This window comes from Oncorhynchus tshawytscha, linkage group LG26, assembly GCF_018296145.1.
Source record: "Oncorhynchus tshawytscha isolate Ot180627B linkage group LG26, Otsh_v2.0, whole genome shotgun sequence".
NCBI classification, from domain to species: Eukaryota; Metazoa; Chordata; class Actinopteri; order Salmoniformes; family Salmonidae; genus Oncorhynchus; species Oncorhynchus tshawytscha.
The window spans coordinates 8144458-8165786 of record NC_056454.1 but is presented as its reverse complement, the minus strand read 5'-3'; the positions used below and the strand labels follow the sequence as shown (position 1 = coordinate 8165786).

General features: G+C 42.2%; 2 protein-coding genes across 21 annotated transcripts in view; both read left to right on the top strand.

Moving 5' to 3' along the window:
- LOC112225105 (solute carrier family 35 member F5) overlaps nt 1–10196 on the top strand; it is a 37367-nt gene extending 27171 nt beyond the window's left edge. For all 20 annotated transcript variants that reach the window (XM_024388756.2, XM_024388755.2, XM_042306402.1 and 17 more), the window contains 5 exons: nt 4594–4753; nt 5588–5678; nt 5871–6028; nt 6362–6462; nt 7440–10196. In XM_024388756.2, the coding sequence (XP_024244524.1) occupies nt 4594–4753; nt 5588–5678; nt 5871–6028; nt 6362–6443 (491 nt within the window). In that variant the 3' untranslated portion in view covers nt 6444–6462; nt 7440–10196. The remainder of the gene's footprint in view (nt 1–4593; nt 4754–5587; nt 5679–5870; nt 6029–6361; nt 6463–7439) is intronic.
- Nucleotides 10197–12124: 1928 nt separating this feature from the next.
- LOC112225104 (G-protein coupled receptor 39) overlaps nt 12125–21329 on the top strand; it is a 28942-nt gene continuing 19737 nt past the window's right edge. Inside the window, exon 1 of the mRNA XM_024388745.2 lies at nt 12125–13461. Coding sequence (XP_024244513.1) covers nt 12675–13461 — 787 coding nt within the window. The 5' untranslated portion in view covers nt 12125–12674. The remainder of the gene's footprint in view (nt 13462–21329) is intronic.

Here is a 21329-nt window from a genome sequence, read left to right as displayed (position 1 = left end):
GATACACACAGGAAACTGTTGAGCATGAATAACCCAGCAGTGTTGCAGTTCTTTACACACACAAACCGATATTTTGTCATGCCCATTCACCCTCTGAATGGCACACGTACACAATCCATGTCTGAAAGCTTAAAAATCATTCTTTAACCTGTCTCCTCCCCTTCATCTACGCTGATTTTTGTGGATTTAACAGGTGACATCAATAAGAGATCATAGCTTTCACCTGGATTCACCTGGTCAGTCTGTCATGGAAAGAGCAGGTGTTTCTAATGCTTTTTCCACATTTTGTTACGTTGGAGCCTTATTGTAGAATGGATTAAATTGTTTACATTTTTTTTTAATCAATCTCCACAATACCCCATAATGACAAAGAAAAACGTTTTTTTTTTTTTTTTTTTTTTTTGCAAATGTATTAAAAATAAAGAACTGATTTCACATTTACAAAAGTATTCAGAATCTTTACTCAGTACTTTGTTGAAGCACCTTTGGCAGCGATTACAGCCTCAAGTCTTCTTGGGAATGACGTTACAAGCGTGTGTTTGGGGAGTTTCTCCCATTCTCTGTCAGGTTAGATGGGGAGAGTTGCTGCACAGCTATTTTCAGGTCTCTCCAGAGATGTTGGATCGGTTTCAAGTCTGAGCTCTGGCTGGGCCACTTAAGGACCTTCAGAGACTTGTCCCAAAGCCACTCCTGTGTTGTCTTGGCTGTGTGCTTAGGGTTGTTGTCCTGTTGGAAGGTGAACCTTCGCCCCAGTTTTGAGGTTCTGAGCGCTCTGGAAGAGGTTTTCATCAAGTATCTCTCGGTACTTTGCTCTGTTCATCTTACCCGCTATCCTGACTGTCCCTGCCGCTGAAAAACAATCCCACAGCATGGTGCTGCCACTCATGCTTCACTTTGGGGATGGTGCCAGGTTTCCTCCAGACATGGCATTCAGGCCAAAGAGTTTAATATTGGTTTCATCAGACCAGAAAATCATGTTTCTCATGGTCTGAGAGTCCTTTAGGTGTGATTTGGCAAACATCAAGTGGCCTGTCGTGCCTTTTACTGAGGAGTGGCTACTGTCTGGCCATAAAGGCCTGATTGGTGGAGTGCTGCAAAGATGGTTGTCTGTCCTTCTGGAAGGTTCTCCCATCTCAGCAGAGGAACTCTGGAGCTCTGTCCAATTCTGCAGAATATTTGGTACCCTTCCTCAGTTCTGTGCTTTGACACTATCCTCTTTTTTATTCTATGGACAATTCCTTCAACCTTATGGCTTGATTTTTGCTGTGACAGGCACTGTCAACTGTGGGACCTTTTTATAGACAGTTGTGTGCCTTTCCAAATCGTATCCAATCAATTGAATGTACCACAGGTGGACTCCAATCAAGTTGTAGAAACATCAAGGATGATCAATGGAAACAGGATGCACCTCAGCTCAATTTAGAGTCTAATGGCAAATGGTCTAATTTACTTATTTAAATAAGGTATGTTTTCATTTTTTATAAATTTGCTAAAATTTCAAAAAACTGTTTTCGCTTTGTCATTAAGGGGTATTGTGTCATGCTGGTAGGTGACCTAAACTGTGATACCCTCAATCTCACACAAATTATCAATGAACCTACCAGGTACAACCCTAAAGCCGTAAACATGGGCACCCTCATAGATATAATCCTAACCAACTTGCCCTCTAAATACACCTCTGCTGTTTTCAACCAAGATCTCAGCAATCACTGCCTCATTGCCTGCATCCGTAATGGGTCAGTGGTCAAACGACCTCCACTCATCACTATCAAACGCTCCCTGAAACACTTCAGCGAGAAGGCCTTTCTAATCGACCATATCCTGGAAGGATATCGATCTCATCAAGAAATTTAGAACCAGGAACAGATATAGCCCTTGGTTCTCTCCAGACCTGACTGCCCTTAACCAACACAAAAACATCCTGTGGCGTTCTGCATTAGCATCGAACAGCCCCCGTGAAATGTAACTTTTTAGGGAAGTTAGAAACCAATATACACAGGCAGTAAGAAAAGCCAAGGCTAGCTTTTTCAAGCATACATTTGCTCCTAAAAACACAAACTAAAAAAAACGTTCTGGAACATTGTAAAGTCCATGGAGAATAAGAGCACCTCTTCCCAGCTGCCCACTGAGGATAGGAAACTCTGTCACCACCGATAAATCCACTATAATTGAGAGTTTTGATAAGCATTTTTCTACGGCTGGCCATGCTTTCCACCTGGCCACCCCTACTCCGGTCAACAGCACTGCCCCCCCCTACAGCAACTTGCCCAAGCCTTCCCCACTTCTCCTTCTCCCAAATCCAGGCAGCTGATGTTCAGAAAGAGCGGCAAAATCTGTACCCCCACAAATCAGCCGGGCTAGACAATCTGGACCCTTTAATTCTAAAAAATTATCTGCCGAAATTGTTGCAACCCCCAACAACCCCCGAAATTGTTTCAACCCCTGATCATTTGTGTGAGATTGAGGGCATCAAGCTTAGCCTGTTCAACCTCTCGTGACGTCTGAGATTCCCAAAGATTGGAAAGCTGCTGCGGTCATCCCCCTCTTCAAAGGGGGGGGACACTCTTGGCCCAAACTGCTACAGACCTATATCTATCCTACCCTGCCTTTCTAAGGTCTTCGAAAGCCAAGTTAACAAACAGATCATCGACCATTTCGAATCCCACCATACCTTCTCCGCTATGCAATCTGGTTTCAGAGCTGGTCATGGGTGCACCTCAGCCACGCTCAACGTTCTAAACAACACATTAACCACCATCGATAAGAAACAATACTGTGCAGCCGTATTCATTGACCTGGCCTAGGCTTTCGACTCTGTCAATCACCACATCCTCATCGGCAGACTCAACACCCTTGGTTTCTCAAATGATTGCCTCGCCTGGTTCACCAACTACTTCTCCAACAGAGTTCAGTGTGTCAAATCTGAGGGCCTGTTGTCCGGGCCTCTGGCAGTCTCTATGGGGGTGCCACAGGGTTCAATTCTTGGGTCGACTCTCTTCTCTGTATATATCAATGATGTCGCTCTTGCTGCTGGTGAGAGTCTGATCCACCTCTACGCAGACGTCACCATTCGGTATACTTTTGGCCGTTTTTTGGACACTGTGTTAACAATCCTCCAGACGAGCTTCAGTGCCATTACAACTCTCCTTCCGTGGCCTCCAACTGCTGTTAAATACAAGTAAAACTAAATGCATGCTCTTCAACCTGCCTGCACCTGCCCACCCGTCCAGCATCACTACCTGTTCTGACTTAGAATATGTGGACAACTACAAATACGTAGGTGTCTGGTTAGACTGTAAACTCTCCTTCCAGACTCACATAAAACATCTCCAATTCAAAGTTAAATCTAGAATTGGCTTCCTATTTCCCAACAAAGCATCCTTCACTCATGCTGCCAAACTGACCATCTTACCGATCCTCGACTTTGGCGATGTCATTTACAAAATAGCCTCCAACACCCTACTCAACAAATTGGATGCGGTCTATCACAGTGCCATCTGTTTTGTCACCAAAGCTCCATATACTACCCACCACTGCGACCTGTACGCTCTCGTTGGCTGGCCCTCGCTTCATACTCGTCGCCAAACCCACTGGCTCCAGGTCATCTACAAGACCCGGCTAGGTAAAGTCCCGTCTTATCTCTGCTCGCTGGTCACCATAGCTGCACCCACCCGTAGCACACGTTCCAGCAGGTATATCTCACTTGTCACCCCCAAAGCCAATTCCTCCTTTGGCCGCCTCTCCTTCCAGTTTTCTGCTGCCAATGACTGGAACGAACTACAAAAATCTCTGAAACTGGAAACACTTATCTCTCTCACTAGCTTTAAGCACCAGCTGTCAGGGCAGCTCACAGATTACTGCACCTGTACATAGCCCACCTATAAATAGCCCAAACAACTACCTCTTCCCCCTACTGTATTTATTTATTTAGCTCCTTTGCACCTCAGTATTTCTATTTCTACTTGCACACTCATCTACTGTCAAATCTACCATTCCAGTGTTTTAATTGCTATATTGTATTTAGTTCGCCACCATGGCCTATTTATTGCCTTTTACCTCCCTTATCTCACCTCATTTGCTCACATTGTATATAGACTTATTTTTCTACTGTATTATTGACTGTATGTTTGCTTTACTCCATGTGTAACTCTCTGTTGTTATATGTGTCAAACTGCTTTGCTTTATCTTGGCCAGGTCGCAGTTGTAAATGAGAACTTGTTCTCAACTTCCCTACCTGGTTAAATAAAGGTTAAATAAATAACATTTATTAAATAGTCAAACAAGGGGTCTGAATACTTTCCAAATGCAGTGTACCTACAACTCAATGGGATGTTTAATTTTTTTTTTTTTAAACATCTTTAATTAGGGTCAAATTTTAACAATTTAAAAAAAGAGATGGGATGATGGAGTTAATCGCACAGAAAAGCATGTGATTAACTAGATACTTTTTTAAAAATCCTATGGCAGCCCTAATTATATTATTGAATGTTAGTAATATGTAACTTGTAACATTTTTACCTGCGACTAGTGCTAAATGTTAATAACATATAAGTAGTAATATAGTTGTTATTTTCTGTTATCTGTGTCTCTTAGGGTTTGTGGGTTTGTTCAACCTGCTCCTCCTGTGGCCAGGGTTCCTTGTGCTTCACTACACAGGCTTCGAGGCCTTCGAGCTGCCCAGCAAGCTAGTGTGGATCTACATCCTCATCAACGGCCTCATCGGTACCGTGCTCTCCGAGTTCCTCTGGCTCTGGTGCGTGTCGGTTGATGGATGGATTGAACGGCCACATATTATGTGTACTACACCTTGTCCGCTCTGCTATTCACACTGTGTGTTTCCACACACTGTTCAAAAACCTGTTTCTTTAATCCAAACTTGATATTTGTGTGCATAAATTGGCCTTGCATGTCAATCATGCATTGATTTCAATGGGAGATATTCACGAAAATTAGAGTTACCCGGACAGATCTCGAGTTAAGATTCAGCCCCATGTCTATAGGGCAGGGGTATTCAACCGGGGGTCTGCGGCCCACAAGAGAGCCCTTGGGGCCCCCAATTGGAGCCTATTACACCCACTACATGGGCTTTGTTTAACCAGATAAACAGCTGCTCTTAGCGAAAATGTGTTTGGAGTTCCCTTTCTTGGAGGTCAAAATTATCTACCAAATGTATCTTATTTTACCTTTCTTTAACTAGGCAAGTCAGTTAAGAACAAATTCTTATTTTCAATGATGGCCTAGGAACTGTGGGTTAACTGCCTGTTCAGGGGCAGAACAACAGATTTGTACCTTGTCAGCTTGGGGGTTTGAACTTGCAACCTTCCGGTTATTAGTCCAACGCTCTAACCACTAGGCTGCCCCTCTGCTCATTTCACCTGATAAGACAAGATGCGGGAATGTTTTATTTTTGCTAATGTATGTGGTTCGCCGGTGTGCCTGGGAAGGGGTCCCTGGCCAAGAAAAGGTTGAAGACTGCTATAGGATGTTATGCAGAGTTGTGCATAAACATTAGATTTATTGCTTAAGGCTAGCATTTGATTGAATTGCTTGTGTTCTTTATGATGTTGTCTGTTACTTCTTTCCATAGGGGCTGCTTTCTCACCTCCTCCCTAATAGGCACACTGGCCCTCAGCCTCACTATCCCACTCTCCATCATAGCAGACATATGCATGCAGAAGGTAAGAGGGGGCACTATTATTGCCGGACACTGCCTGTTCAGTGGCAGAACAACAGATTTTGTACCTTGTCAGCTCGGGGATTTGAACTTGCAACCTTTCGGTTACTAGTCCAATGCTCTAACCACTAGGCTACCCTGCCGCCCTATAAATGTGCTATTTAAGCAGCTATCACTGCTATGTTTCTGTCCCCAGGTGCGTTTCTCCTGGCTGTTTTTCGCTGGAGCGGTTCCCGTATTCCTCTCCTTCTTCATCGCCACTCTTTTATGTCACTACAATAACTGGGACCCTGTTATGGTGGCGCTACGAAGAGTGTTTGCCTTTATATGCCGCTCGAAACACCGGATTCAAAGGTACTAGGGAAACCACTTGCTACTCTTTATATTGTGCTGTTAACTTGGCCGATGCTATGCAAGGTTTTACTTTCACAATAATTGTAAACACACACACAGAATCACTCTTATATTATCCAAATCTTTGTTATAAAGTCTCTTCCCTGACATTGAATCAAGGACAATGGATAGCGTTGGTTACTTTTAGGCTTGTGGAGATCGTTGTATTTCAATTTGTTTGCCTTTATGACGTTAATTTATTTGCATTATTATGATGGCCTTCCAATTTTAAACTGAATGCTAGTTGTTCCCATTCAGGTAGTGATTATGATCATGATAATCCTCTTCCGTCAGATTGCCAGAAGACTGCGAACAGTGTGAAAGCCTTATTCCCTTACACACCGTCTCCCATGACAATGAAAGCTTCTGCTTGTGATGCACCAGCCAATCACAAGGTAAGGAGACATCCAACTTCCTGTTTTTTTACGTCCTGTTACAATCTGAGGTTACCTGTGAAATAATAATGAATGTTTTTTATTTTTTATTTAGAACTGTTATTTACAAACTAGTGTTTCCAATCAAGTAGTATACAGAGAATGGTCCATTTACAGTATTGATGAATAGCTGCATAAGAGACACAAACATGATCTATTCTTGTCCAATGCTATTTGCCACATCATCAGGAAAACACTGGATTAACTCGCTTCTTATAATCACAACTTGTTTGTCTTTGAGCATCTGTTATGCATTTATCTAGGCCTACTTTATTAAATGTTTATACATAGTGTCGAGTGAGAGGTAGGACATGACGTAGAGGATGTTCATAATGTAAATATTTTAGATTAGACCATCGCCCACCCACTCCAAGGAATCTGGATTTTACCATGAAGAAAAAAAATATTATTTGTTTTCCCTGTTGGTTTTCGATACATTGTAAATGAAGACATGGTGTCTCATAGATGTGCCATTGGTGAATGCTGTATTAGAGCTACCCAAGGATATTGAGTACTTATTCCTATCCTATTCTGAGGTTCCAGGCTTATCCAGGATTTGTCTGATAAGTACCCTCCTAGTATTCTGCTGGATTTATGCTGATAATGATGTAGCTAGGTTTTTATCAAAGAAACCAGCTGAAGGCTGTCAGTGGTTTCCATAGCAAAAATGATGACTTATGATTATGATCAAAATGTAGGAGTACATCCATTTGTACCCTTCTTGGGGCATCAAACAGCCCAACCACCGGCAAGATGAAAAATGTGATCATTTGAGTGAATAACGGACACACGAAATGGCTGTCTCTCATCTCGCCCATTTTATAACAGAGTAAAGTCCATTACAGAAAAATGTGCGGTGCATGGGTGAGTCTGTTTATATTGGTCTCCAATAGAGAAAACTAGGTATACTCCTCAAATGTGTGTCTTTCTCTCACCAGATTGTGAATACAGCGCAGAGCAGCGCGCGGAAGGTGAAGTGACAATCTCAAAACGACCAAACAGAGACCTTACCCCCAGTGCCTCTCATTCAACCTATATATTCTCTGCAGTGTGGAGATGACCGATCCATCTCTACAAGATGAACTCGTTTTCCTTTGTACAACGTTGACGCGACTCGTCGTCGACTGAGACCGTGTGTGTTTTGTTATGTCGGATTTCGTTGTGTAAAAAGAAGGACTTTATGGTACTGAAAGTGCCAGCCTTTTATCAATGGCTCAATACTGTCATGTGGCCTCTTGAAATGGTACAAGTTTAAATAATGAGACAGAGGCTTCAGTCAGACCATAAGGAGAAAAGCAAAGGTATTGTTTTTGTTGTGAGGGGAAAAGTGCTCTGATTGGCTAATGTAGATGTATCCTCTTGTTGGTTGGCTAATGTAGATGTATCCTCTTGTTGGTTTTCTATAGCCTCACTGCTTGTTCACGGGTGTGGGTTTGGAGCAAGCACAATTCAGACCTGTTAATCTAGAAATAGTATGGGTGGAAAAAGTTGGTCATGTACTTCATTATCAGGCTGTTTAGGTGATTTACGAATCCGATTTACTGATCTGTCCATATTCATAAATGGTCTCAGAGTAGGAGTATTGATATAGGATTTGTTTAGCCTTTTAGATCATAATGACTATGATTATATGGACACAGGGGACTTGCATTATATCAGCAATGCTACTCTAGGACACTTTTTTTAATACAGGCCCATTTGTGCAGTGCCTGCTCAGAATCACTGTGAACAAGCAGTATCTGACGTTTGAGATTAGAAGAGAGCTGAGCACAGCTGTTGACTACCGCCTTTGATTTCTCCCCCATACTCTACATCCCTCTATCTCTGGCCCCTGGCAGCCAGGCTGGATCATGAAGGAAATCTGTGATGAAGACGTTTGTATGCGTTCTAATGTGAACTAAGACTAACCCCTAAACTAAGCTGCAATACAAAAGTTATAATGCTGCTGCCTTTTCAACTGAAAACAGATGCCATCTCCAAACAGGTGTAAATACTGTACTACGCCATGAAATGCAAATAAATTGTTACTTTAGTTTGTATTTCACATAATGACCCTTCTATACAAATAATAGCTTAGATGTTCTCAGATGTTTTACTCCACTTGTTTTTGTAAATCTTAACTATGTTATGACACTAAAAAAGGTGGCATGGATTTAAGACAGACCAAGTAAGTAGATTTTGCAGTATGTTTAACAAAAGCACTATTTGCCATCCAATTAAGTTCCCTTAGTCTTAATAGAGACCATTACCTAATAATGATCTGTTTTATCATTTCTACCACTCCTCGGTGGGCATTAGGAGCCATGAATGGAGACTTTATCTGATTTGATTATCTTCCAACAATTATGTTTCATGGTCAAATTTATGCCATGATAATGTTTGTATGTCCAACAATTGTATTTTAGACACATTTTGTTTGATCAGCACCTACAATGCAAATCAATCACCCACTCTTATTCTGCTGCTGATTTAATTTGATGAGTAAAAGCATATATCTTTAGTTTTTTTGTCTCTGTAACCCTTGATGTACACCATGACAAGGAGCATGTTATCAATATTTTTCCATCAACTGTCAACCTGTGTACAGAACTTTATGGAGTGTTTTCCCAGTGCTGGGTGTGGATAGGACACATTTTATGACTGGCGATAATTGCAGGAAGTAATTACTTGCCCTGTAAAAAATTTTTTTTAAAGTTCAGCCCCTTGAGCCATCTTTAACTTTGTCTAACTCAGTTTTTACTTTCACATTGTCAAAAAAAAAATGTATACCTTAGCCAATAGCTTTTGTCACTATCAGCTGTGATTAATGCACAAAGGAAATCAGCTGTGAGATGTATTTGGTTGTTTAATTCATGGGGTTCCTGTAGTCTATATTTGCAAAAACAGGAACTCTGGAACTGTACATCCTATAATAATTGGTAAGCTAAAATGTACATATGAAAACAAATGATCATATCATCCATTTATGGAGTTTCTTATCGATGGGCAGGGTGCCAGATACATAAGTGCATTGTTTGTCATTTTTTCAAAACTCATGTTTTTAAAATGTGTGTGTTTTCAAAAATCGAAAAAAAAACAATCAATGGTGCTTACGGAATGGAATGTGCATATATCGTATAAAGTGTTTTTTTCTCAGGTACTTTTACTTTATTTTCCTTTGTCCAATCAGATTTTGTTTTGATAATGTCCCTTCCTTTATTAATGGATCTCTTTTTAAAAGATGTATGCTGATTTATAAAAGTGTGATTATCATAGTTTACTGTATCATCACAAGCTCTTTTGATGGGAAGATTCACCCATTTTGAATCTTATATTGTTTTTGTGCATCTCTGAGCGATGTTCTATTTATTCTTGGGATCATGCACAAAAACAATGTAAAAAAAATAAAATAATAATAAATGGGTGAAGGTGAATCTTTCTTTTGTCTTTGTTGTTCCGTAAGTCCCTTTTCAATGTTATGCTGCACTATTAAAACTTTGTGAAGGTATATTTTCATTCTTGTCTCTGCCATAATTATCTTTTCAATGTGGGCATGACGCCAGTGCTATTTCTTTTGTAAGAATGATGTCTTTAATAGTGATTTTTGTCCTGGTATCCCCACCTTCTCCCTAAATGAAGATACTTATTTTTGCCATATCATTTACTATTGTGATCTTAAAATATAAACTTATTTAAATAAAATCACAAAAAATGTTGACTGGTCAAAAGCTGGAAAAGCTAAGAAATTCAAATGAGCATCACATCCTGAAATTCACATTATGCACTAGGAAGGTTTTCCAGCAGCTTTGACACCTGCTAAATTACTGAGTTATATTGGTCTACTGTGCTTCAAACAACATGTACTCACTACATGGCAGGTTGCTTAGGATTTGTTAGCCACAGTTTTGTGTTGTGTGTGTTGGTTCACACTTTTCAATTTTGTGTGTGAGGTGTTCTGTATCTGTTATTGGACACAGGGCGGCCTACAAAAGACCCAAGGCTCAACTCAGGACGAGTGTTGTACACAAGATAGAAGAGTCATAGCGAGCTAACTTTGGTCAACTGACTTTAACTCGGGATAGCTGGTGACACGAAAGTGGTTTACCTTTTAGACATTTTTATATGGCAACGAATCCTTCAGAACTAACCTGCTCCGCGGCAGGCTAACTCAGGGCTAACCCCATTTACCCTGAAAGAAGTATCTGAGCCACGAGTTGAGGACCAACATTCCCTCTGTCTCGCAATGATTGCGTCATCATTCCCTTCATGGGGAAGACGACTCATCTTGGAATAGCCTGCAGAACTCCTTGCATCTTGATTCCTTGTTACTGCCAGGGCAATTTGAGACTAGTATTAGATTTGTTGAATGAGAGGTGCATATGTTTTGACTGAATTAAGAAATTGTGGTTGTAATTTGGGGTGGCAGGTAGCCTAGTGGTTAGAGTGTTGGGCCAGTAACCGAAAGGTTGCTAGAACGAATCCCTGAACAAGGCAGTTAACCCACTGTTCCTAGGTTGTCATTGTGAATAAGAATTTGTTCTTAACTGACTTGCCTAGTTAAATAAAAAATTATGTTGAAAGTTGTAACTTTTGTTTATTTTATTTCATAATTTTACAGTTGTATTGCTCTGCTTGGGCACCTTTGATAATGAGACCCTAGTCTGATTTCTCCTGACTAAATAAATAAAATAAAATTATATGGTATTAATCAAGAACTTAGGCATTTTAATATTACTGTTAACAAAAAAACGATCAAATCCAATCTAATCCATCCACGTGCGCTGAATACAACAGGTGTAGCTCATACAGTGAAATGCTTACTTACAGGCTCTAACCAATAGTGCAAAAAAGGTATTAGGTGAACAATAGGTACAACAGTAAAAAGACAGGCTATATACAGTAGCGAGGCTACAAACAGACACCGGTTAGTCAGGCTGATTGAGGTAGTATGTACATGAATGTATAGTTAATGTGACTATGCATATATGATAAACAGAGAGTAGCAGCAGTGTAAAAAGAGGGGTTGGGGGGGCACACAATGCAAATAGTCCGGGTAGCCATTTGATTACCTGTTCAGGACACTTATGGCTTGGGGGTAAAAACTGTTGAGAAAGCCTTCCCAGAAGAGGGGAGGCTGTTAATTCAGTAAAGGGGGGCATCTCAATATTAATGCCAATGATTTTGGAATGAGATGTTCAACAAGCAGGTGGTCACATACTTTTGGTCATGTAGTGTACCTTGAAGAGATCCTGAGGCCCATTTTTTTCCCCCAGTCATGAGAAATCCATAGATTAGAGCCTAATGAATTTATTTCATTTGACTGATTTACTCATATGAACTGTAACTCAGTAATATCTTTGAAGTTGTTGCATGTTGCATTTATATCTTTTTTTCAGTATAGTTTAAATGTATGTAAATAAGCCTAAGAATAATGACATGACCTTAGTTGAGTTGTTCTGGCCCGTAAGTCTCCTCTACATATAGGCTAAGGCCTATTCACCCAAATGGGAGGTGATAATGTTTGGGTAAGGAACAACTCTGTATGACTAAAAAGATGTGTAGAAACCCTTGGTCCCGCCTACACACAATCACCCTTTACCTTGAAGTAGAGCCATACTAGACTTGAGTAGTGATAACAGAACAGGGCTGTGATCTATCTCCCCTGCTCTGAAGTTTAATGTTTAACTAGTAGGAGGGAGGAGATCAGTGCCTGCTGTCAGAGTGCAGCTTGAAGCATGGTCCAAGCCATGTAAATCCGCTTTCTGGAAGAAGAACTGCACGGAAGAACTGCACCTATGGCTGCCTACAAAACTCAAGTCCTGCCACTTTGAGGGCTTATTCACAGGGGTGTTTCTCGGGAAAACCTGAAACGAGGAAGAAACTTTCTGGTATGGCTAATGTGATCCTAATATTCTTCTGTGATATAGTTTGTCTGGGCAACCAATTGGTCCGTGGTGAGAAATGTGTTGTGTCGCAACAAACGTGGGATAATCTACTTTTAGAATCAATCACAGTTTTAGACAAAGTTGTCTGAAATCTATTATTTTATCTCTGAAAAATACATTTCTCCCTGGCTGTTTGGATTGGATTTCCTCTTGGAATTCATTACAAAGACTCTGCCCTGCTGATCTGAAAAGCTTTTTTTTTAAAGTATATATTTGGAAATCGAAACTCTAACAGATAAATCCGTTACTATGAATGAGGGGGAGGCCGAGATTTATAAGGAGAAAGACTGGAAAGATCTGGAGCCCAACTATGCCATTAAAATCTTCCTCACCGTCCTGTACAGCCTCATCCTGCTCACAGGCATTGTGGGTAATGGAGTCACCATCCAGGTGATGCAGGTGCTGCAGCATAATGGCTACATGCAGAAGTACGTGACGGACCACCTGGTGAGCCTGGCGTGCTCCGACCTTCTGGTCCTCCTCATAGGCATGCCCGTGGAGCTCTACAGCGCCACATGGTTCCCCTTCACCTCCACCTCAGGTGACGCTTCCTGCAAGATCTACAATTTCCTGTTCGAAGCCTGCAGTTATGCCACCATCTTGAACGTGGCGACACTCAGCTTTGAACGCTACATGGCCATTTGCCACCCATTCCGCTTTAAGGCCCTGGCAGGAGAGCGAACAGGGTGCCTCATTGCTCTCGCCTGGGTCACGTCTGTGTTCGTGGCTATCCCGCTGCTGTTCACCACGGGAATGGAGGGCCACGTCATAGAGCCAGACGTTGGGCCGGTCCAGAACCTGACATTCTGCACCAACCTGAGGGAGAGGTGGGGGGTGTACAGAGCCAGTATCTTTGTGGCGTTCATCTTGTACATAGTGGTGCTGGTCAGCGTTGGGGTCATGTGTCGGGGCATGATCCTGGTCCTTCAGAAAACCATGAGGCCCATGGGAGGAGGGGTCAACGGAGCAGAGGGCACACCAAAACACGAGAGTGCCCGGGTCAAAGCCGCCAAGAAGCAAACCATACTTTTTCTAGGTATGTTAACACTTGCAGTATATACTCTACCCAAAATATCTAAAACGATTGCAATTTGGAATGGATGTTGATACATTTTGTTAAGCCAGCTGCCGATTGCAATTTGGAATGGATGTTGATACATTTTGTTAAGCCAGCTGGTGGCCACAATGTGTGTGAGTGCGTGTACATGTTTGTGTTACAAAGGGGGTGTACACCATTGCATTCCAACTGGAGTTGTTGAGATATGTCTGTCTGACTTCACCTTTGTTTACCTAACAGTGGAAACACCACTCTGGGCCATACCTCTGATTGACTCCACAAGACACATGTTGAAACAAACCATTTTGAAATGTTATGACCATTCAAATGATTGATTTCCCACACGTCTTCTGTTTGGGGTGGTCTGTGCCATTACCGTCCACAGATAATCTCAAGAGAACTCACACAAAGAACATTCTTTGTTTTGGTCATGTTATATTGATTTCACATGTGGAAATAAATATAGTGCATTCGGAAATTATTCAGACCCCGAAACTTTTTCCACATTTTGTGACGTTACAGCCTTAAATCTAAAATGGATTAAATATTTTTTCCCACTCATCAATCTACACACAATACCCCATAATGACTCAGCAAAAACAGGTTTTTATACATTTTTGCAAATGTATAAAAATAACTAACTGAAATATTAAATTTACATAACTATTCAGACCCTTTACTCAGTACTTCGTTGAAGCACCTTTAGCAGCAATTACAACCTCAAGTCTTCCCGGGTATGAAGCTACAAGCTTGGCACACCTGTATTTGGGGAGTTTCTCTCATTTTCTCTGCAGATCCTCTCAAGCTCTTCCAGGTTGGATGGGGAACGTCGCTGCACAACTATTTTCAGGTCTCTCCAGAGATGTTGGATCGGGTTCAAGTCCGGGATCTGGCTGGGCCACTTCAGGACATTGAGATTTGTCCCGAAGCCAGTCCTACATTGTCTTGGCTGTGTGCTTAGGGTTGTTGTCCTGTTGAACCTTTGCCCCAGTCTGAGGTCCTGAGCGCTCTGGAGCAAGTTTTCATAAAGGATTTCTATGTACTTTGCTCCTTTGACCTCATGGCTTGGTTTTTGTCCTGACATGCACTGTCAACTGTGAGACCTTACATAGGCAGGTGTGAGCCTTTCCAAATCATGTCCAATCAATTGAATTTACCACAGGTGGACTCCAAGTTGTAGAAACATAACAATGATGATCAATGGAAGTAGGATGCACCTGAGCTCAATTTTGAGTCTCATAGCAAAGGGTCTGAATACTTCTGTAAATAAGGTATTTCAGTTTTTTAGGGTTTAATCCATTTGCAAAAACAATCTAAAAACGTGTTTTTGCTTTGTAACAAAATGTGGAAAAAGACATAACAAATAAGACATAACATAACAAATGTGGAAAAAGTCAAGGGATCTGAATTATTTCCGAATGCACTGTAAATACTACACAACATTTAGTATTCAAAGTTATTTCTTATTTTTTTCTGGGCTGCATTATTGTATTTCCTTGTGTTGAATTGTTGTAAAGTACTTGGGTATTGGTAGCAGGTAGCCTTGTATACATTTGTTCACAAAGACCGAGACATTTGTCTAGAATGGGAGGCCTGTAAATCCAACCTCTTAAGGATTCAAACTTTTTTTTCAATTTTCGCCTAAAATGACATATCCAAATCTAACTGCCTGTAGCTCTGAACCTGGAGCAAGGATATGCATATTCTTTATACCATTTGAAAGGACACCGATCCCTTAGAGGTTAACAATGTCTATAGGATTAACATGTGCGGCTACGTGCAGTCAAATCAGCATGTACTTAAATGTAAACTGTTTGCTCTAAATTGGTTACAGGGTTTTCAGGCAATAGTTTATCCCAACAGCAAATATTACCGCATGGCGAAGAGAATCGGAAGCCAATGTGAACATAATGTATGAAATTACAGGTTCAGTAGTTCTCTATGGGGGTACTTGCTGTGTAATCTAAATGAAAATGGGCAGATTTACTTCAATTTGGCACTTGATAATGTAGACAGAGAATTGTTAACCTCATATCTCCTCATAACTGCTCTCTACTCTTCTCAACCACCTATTTGACCCATTCAGAGTGGAAATATTAATATTTAAAATGCAGAAAACATATCCCTGCATATTTTGCGTTTCGGTGTGTCAACATATTTGTCCACTTATCTATTATAAATTAATCAACTAAATCTGTTTGCAGGATGTCCAATATTCTAAGAAATCAAATGTAGCCTATGCTTACAGTAGCATCCAAGCTAACCATATTGTGTAAGCTTGTAAACCAGCCATGCTAAATCATCATTGTATTCACATTATAAATTAGTATTCTCTTTAGTTACCTTGTACCTGTTTATCCTAAGGCTTCTCCATTCCTAAATCCCATCACAGCCCTTTCAGGCGACAGCAATCTCCACAATTGGTGGTGCCATCTCGGCTTCCATTCCACTACTAGCCCAGTGATCACTACTTGAAGGTTTAACAGCTCATTGAGTGGTGCCTGAAGAGCTGTGTTTCAACTGATTGCAAGGTATAGATTTCAGTGCCTAGCTGGTCTGCTGCCTCTTGACAAGTGACAGGTCTCACTGTGCATTTGTTTTCAGAGTGGTGCGGTTGTATTCAGCAGCTAGTATTGCAACAGCATCCTTGAGTTTGTATTCCACTCAGAATGTAGTTAGCTTATGTACCAGTCTATGGTCAAAATAAATAAACAGTGTCATAGAGTAAGTGCCATTTTGGGAAAAACTGTAAAACAGTCCCTGGTTGATGGTTGCTGGTCTTGGGTAAAATTGTTGTGTTCATAAAACCCTCATTGTCTCATCTAGTCTTAATTGTGTGGGATGATTTATCCTGTCAGGATTTGTACCATCTGCTCCCTCTTTTCATTAGAAAGGGCTCGACTACATAATGTTCCATTAGCTTGACTGCAATTTAGCCAGTAGCTTCAGTAATTTATCAGCCTCCCAGTAAGTTGGGGAAGGAAGAATTCCTCAGCCAGTCTACAACAGTGTTTCTCACGAACTAGGCTAATGTGAGAGAATAACTAATGCAACCAGCCTGCTGATTTAAGTAGAGGGTGCAATGCTACCATTTCTAGCCACTTTACCTGTAACAAGATGCTGTCGTATCAAACACTTGTGCTTTTACTGTATTAACACAAGACAGACACATTGATGTACAGTAGCACATTGGTTTTAACAGTTGCATCCTCTTTTAAAACCTTATCCTAAACTTGTGCAGCTAATTCAGCAAAAAATATAAATGTATTAGCAGCTTCCCCCAAGCTCACTCATATGTGCACATATCACATGCATTATGCAATATATAATAGTATATTTTATTATTATTATATTATTTTTTATTTTTCAATTGGGAATGTGTACTTCTGACTATTCTCTTCAAGAGGTGATGATATTAAAACCAAATATTTATGCGATTTATTTAACCATCCCTTGAAAATGGCACATAGTTGTCAATGGTTTTAATGGAGTTGGTGGTCTCAATGCCCCCCAGCAGCCAAATTGAATGCTATTGTGACTTTTTTATTGATAACGACCTTTTGAAACAGGATGGGGCTTTCTTACCAGTATCTTATTACACTGATCAAAAATTAGTTACAGTTCATATAAGGAAATCAGTCAATTGATATAAATTCATCAGGCCCTAATGTATGGATTTCACATGACTGTGAATACAGATATGCATCTGTTGGTCACAGATACCTTAAAAAAGGAGAGACGTAGAGATCAGAAAATCAGTCCGTATCTGGTGTGACCAGCATTTGCCTCATGCAACGAATAACATCTCCAATGCGTAGAGTTGATCAAGCTGTTGATTGTGGCCCGTGGAATGTTGTCCCACTCCTCATCAATGGCTGTGCGAAGTTGCTGGATATTGGCAGGAACTGGAATACGCTGTCGTACATGTTAATCCAGAGCATTCCAAACATACTCACCAAACATGTTTGGTGAGTATGCAGGCCATGGAAGAAATCAAATCAAATCAAATCAAAATGTATTTGTCACATACACATGGTTAGCAGATGTTAATGCGAGTGTAGCGGAATGCTTGTGCTTCTAGTTCCGACAATGCAGTAATAATCCAACAAGTAATCTAACTAACAATTCCAAAAAAAAAAACTACTGTCTTATACACAGTGTAAGGGGATAAAGAATATGTACATAAAGATATATGAATGAGTGATGGTACAGAGCAGCTTAGGCAAGATACAGTAGATGGTATCGAGTACAATATATACATATGAGATGAGTATGTAAACAAAGTGGCATAGTTAAAGTGGCTAGTGATACATGTATTACATAAGGATGCAGTAGATGATATAGAGTACAGTATATACGTATACATTTGCGATGAATAATGTAGGGTATGTAAACATTATATTAGGTAGCATTGTTTAAAGTGGCTAGTGATATATTTTACATCATTTCCCATCAATTCCCATTATTAAAGTGGCTGGAGTTGAGTCAGTGTGTTGGCAGCAGCCACTCAATGTTAGTGGTGGCTGTTTAACAGTCTGATGGCCTTGAGATAGAAGCTGTTTTTCAGTTTCTCGGTCCCAGCTTTGATGCACCTGTACTGACCTCGCCTTCTGGATGATAGCGGGGTGAACAGGCAGTGGCTCGGGTGGTTGTTGTCCTTGATGATCTTTATGGCCTTCCTGTAACGTCGGGTGGTGTAGGTGTCCTGGAGGGCAGGTAGTTTGCCCCCGGTGATGCGTTGTGCAGACCTCACTACCCTCTGGAGAGCCTTATGGTTGTGGGCGGAGCAGTTGCCGTACCAGGCGGTGATACAGCCCGCCAGGATGCTCTCGATTGTGCATCTGTATAAGTTTGTGAGAATTTCTTCAGCCTCCTGAGGTTGAAGAGGCGCTGCTGCGCCTTCTTCACGATGCTGTCTGTGTGAGTGGACCAATTCAGTTTGTCTGTGATGTGTATGCCGAGGAACTTAAAACTTACTACCCTCTCCACTACTGTTCCATCGATGTGGACAGGGGGGTGTTCCCTCCGCTGTTTCCTGAAGTCCACAATCATCTCCTTAGTTTTGTTGACGTTGAGTGTGAGGTTATTTTCCTGACACCACACTCCGAGGGCCCTCACCTCCTCCCTGTAGGCCGTCTCATCGTTGTTGGTAATCAAGCCTACCACTGTTGTGTCGTCCGCAAACTTGATGATTGAGTTGGAGGCGTGCGTGGCCACGCAGTCGTGGGTGAACAGGGAGTACAGGAGAGGGCTCAGAACGCACCCTTGTGGGGCCCCAGTGTTGAGGATCAGCGGGGTGGAGATGTTGTTGCCTACCCTCACCACCTGGGGGCGGCCCGTCAGGAAGTCCAGTACCCGGTTGCACAGGGCGGGGTCGAGACCCAGGGTCTCGAGCTTGATGACGAGCTTGGAGGGTACTATGGTGTTGAATGCCGAGCTGTAGTCGATGAACAGCATTCTCACATAGGTATTCCTCTTGTCCAGATGGGGTAGGGCAGTGTGCAATGTGGTTGAGATTGCATCGTCTGTGGACCTATTTGGGCGGTAAGCAAATTGGAGTGGGTCTAGGGTGTCAGGTAGGGTGGAGGTGATATGGTCCTTGACTAGTCTCTCAAAGCACTTCATGATGACTGGAAGTGAGTGCTACGGGCGATAGTCGTTTAGCTCAGTTACCTTAGCTTTCTTGGGAACAGGAACAATGGTGGCCCTCTTGAAGCATGTGGGAACAGCAGACTGGCATAGGGATTGATTGAATATGTCCGTGAACACACCGGCCAGCTGGTCTGCGCATGCTCTGAGGGCGCGGCTGGGGATGCCGTCTGGGCCTGCAGCCTTGCGAGGGTTAACACGTTTAAATGTTTTACTCACCTCGGCTGCAGTGAAGGAGAGTTCGCATGTTTTCGTTGCAGGCCGTGTATTGTCCTCAAAGCGGGCAAAAAAGTTATTTAGTCTGCCTGGGAGCAAGACATCCTGGTCCGTGACTGGGCTGGTTTTCTTCTTGTAGTCCGTGATTGACTGTAGACCCTGCCACATACCTCTTGCGTCTGAGCCGTTGAATTGAGATTCTACTTTGTCTCTATACTGACGCTTAGCTTGTTTGATAGCCTTGCGGAGGGAATAGCTGCACTGTTTGTATTCGGTCGTGTTACCAGTCACCTTGCCCTGATTAAAAGCAGTGGTTTGCGCTTTCAGTTTCATGCGAATGCTGCCATCAATCCACGGTTTCTGGTTAGGGAATGTTTTAATCATTGCTATGGGAACGACATCTTCAACGCACGTTCTGAACTCGCACACCCTGAATCAGCGTATTCGTCAATGTTGTTATCTGACGCAATACGAAACATATCCCAGTCCACGTGATGGAAGCAGTCTTGGAGTGTGGAATCAGCTTGGTCGGACCAGCGTTGGACAGACCTCAGCGTGGGAGCTTCTTGTTTTAGTTTCTGTCTGTAGGCAGGGATCAGCAAAATGGAGTCGTGGTCAGCTTTTCCGAAAGGAGGGCGGGGCAGGGCCTTATATGCGTCGCGGAAGTTAGAGTAACAATGATCCAAGGTTTTTTCAGCCCTAGTTGCGCAATCGATATGCTGATACAATTTAGGGAGTCTTGTTTTCAGATTAGCCTTGTTAAAATCCCCAGCTACAATGAATGCAGCCTCAGGATGTAGAGATTCCAGTTTGCAAAGAGTCAAATAAAGTTCATTCAGAGCCATCGATGTGTCTGCTTGGGGGGGAATATATACGGCTGTGATTATAATCGAAGAGAATTCTCTTGGTAGATAATGCGGTCGACATTTGATTGTGAGGAATTCTAAATCAGGTGAACAGAAGGATTTGACTTCCTGTATATTTCTGTGATCACACCACGTCTCGTTAGCCATAAGGCATATGCCCCCGCCCCTCTTCTTACCAGAAAGATGTTTGTTTCTGTCGGCGCGATGCGTGGAGAAACCCGCTGGCTGCACCGCCTCCGATAGCGTCTCTCCAGTGAGCCATGTTTCCGTGAAGCAAAGAACGTTACAGTCTCTGATGTCCCTCTGGAATGCTACCCTTGCTCGGATTTCATCAACCTTGTTGTCAAGAGACTGGACATTGGCGAGAAGAATGCTAGGGAGTGGTGCACGATGTGCCCGTCTCCGGAGTCTGACCAGAAGACCGCCTCGTTTCCCTCTTTTACGGCGTCGTTTTTTTGGGTCGCCGGCTGGGATCCATTCCGTTGTCCTGGTTGAAAGGCAGAACACAGGATCCGCTTCGTGAAAATCCTATTCTTGGTCGTACTGATGGTGAGTTGACGCTGATCTTATATTCAGTAGTTCTTCTCGACTGTATGTAATGAAACCTAAGATGACCTGGGGTACTACTAATGTAAGAAATAACACGTTAAAAAAAAACTGCATAGTCTCCTAGGAACGCGAAGCGAGGCAGCCATCTCTGTCGGCGCCGGAAGTACCATGGTGAGGACTACCGTGCTCGACTACCGAACTGGGACATTTTCAGATTCCAGGAATTGTGTACGGATCCTTGCGACATGGGGCCATGCATTTTCATGCTGAAACATCTCTGTGCATTCACATTACCATCAATAAAATGTAATTGTGTTCGTTGTCCATTGCTTATGCCTGCCCTTACCATAACCCCACCACCACCATAGGGCAATCTGTTCACAACTTTGACATCAGCAAACCGCTCGCCCACACAACACCATACACACTGTCTGCCATCTGCCCAGTATAGTTGAAACCGGGATTCATCCGTGAAGAGCACACTTCTCCAGCATGCCAGTGGCCATTGAAGGTGAGCATTTGCTCACTGAAGTCGGTTACAACGCCGAACTGCAATCAGGTCAAGAC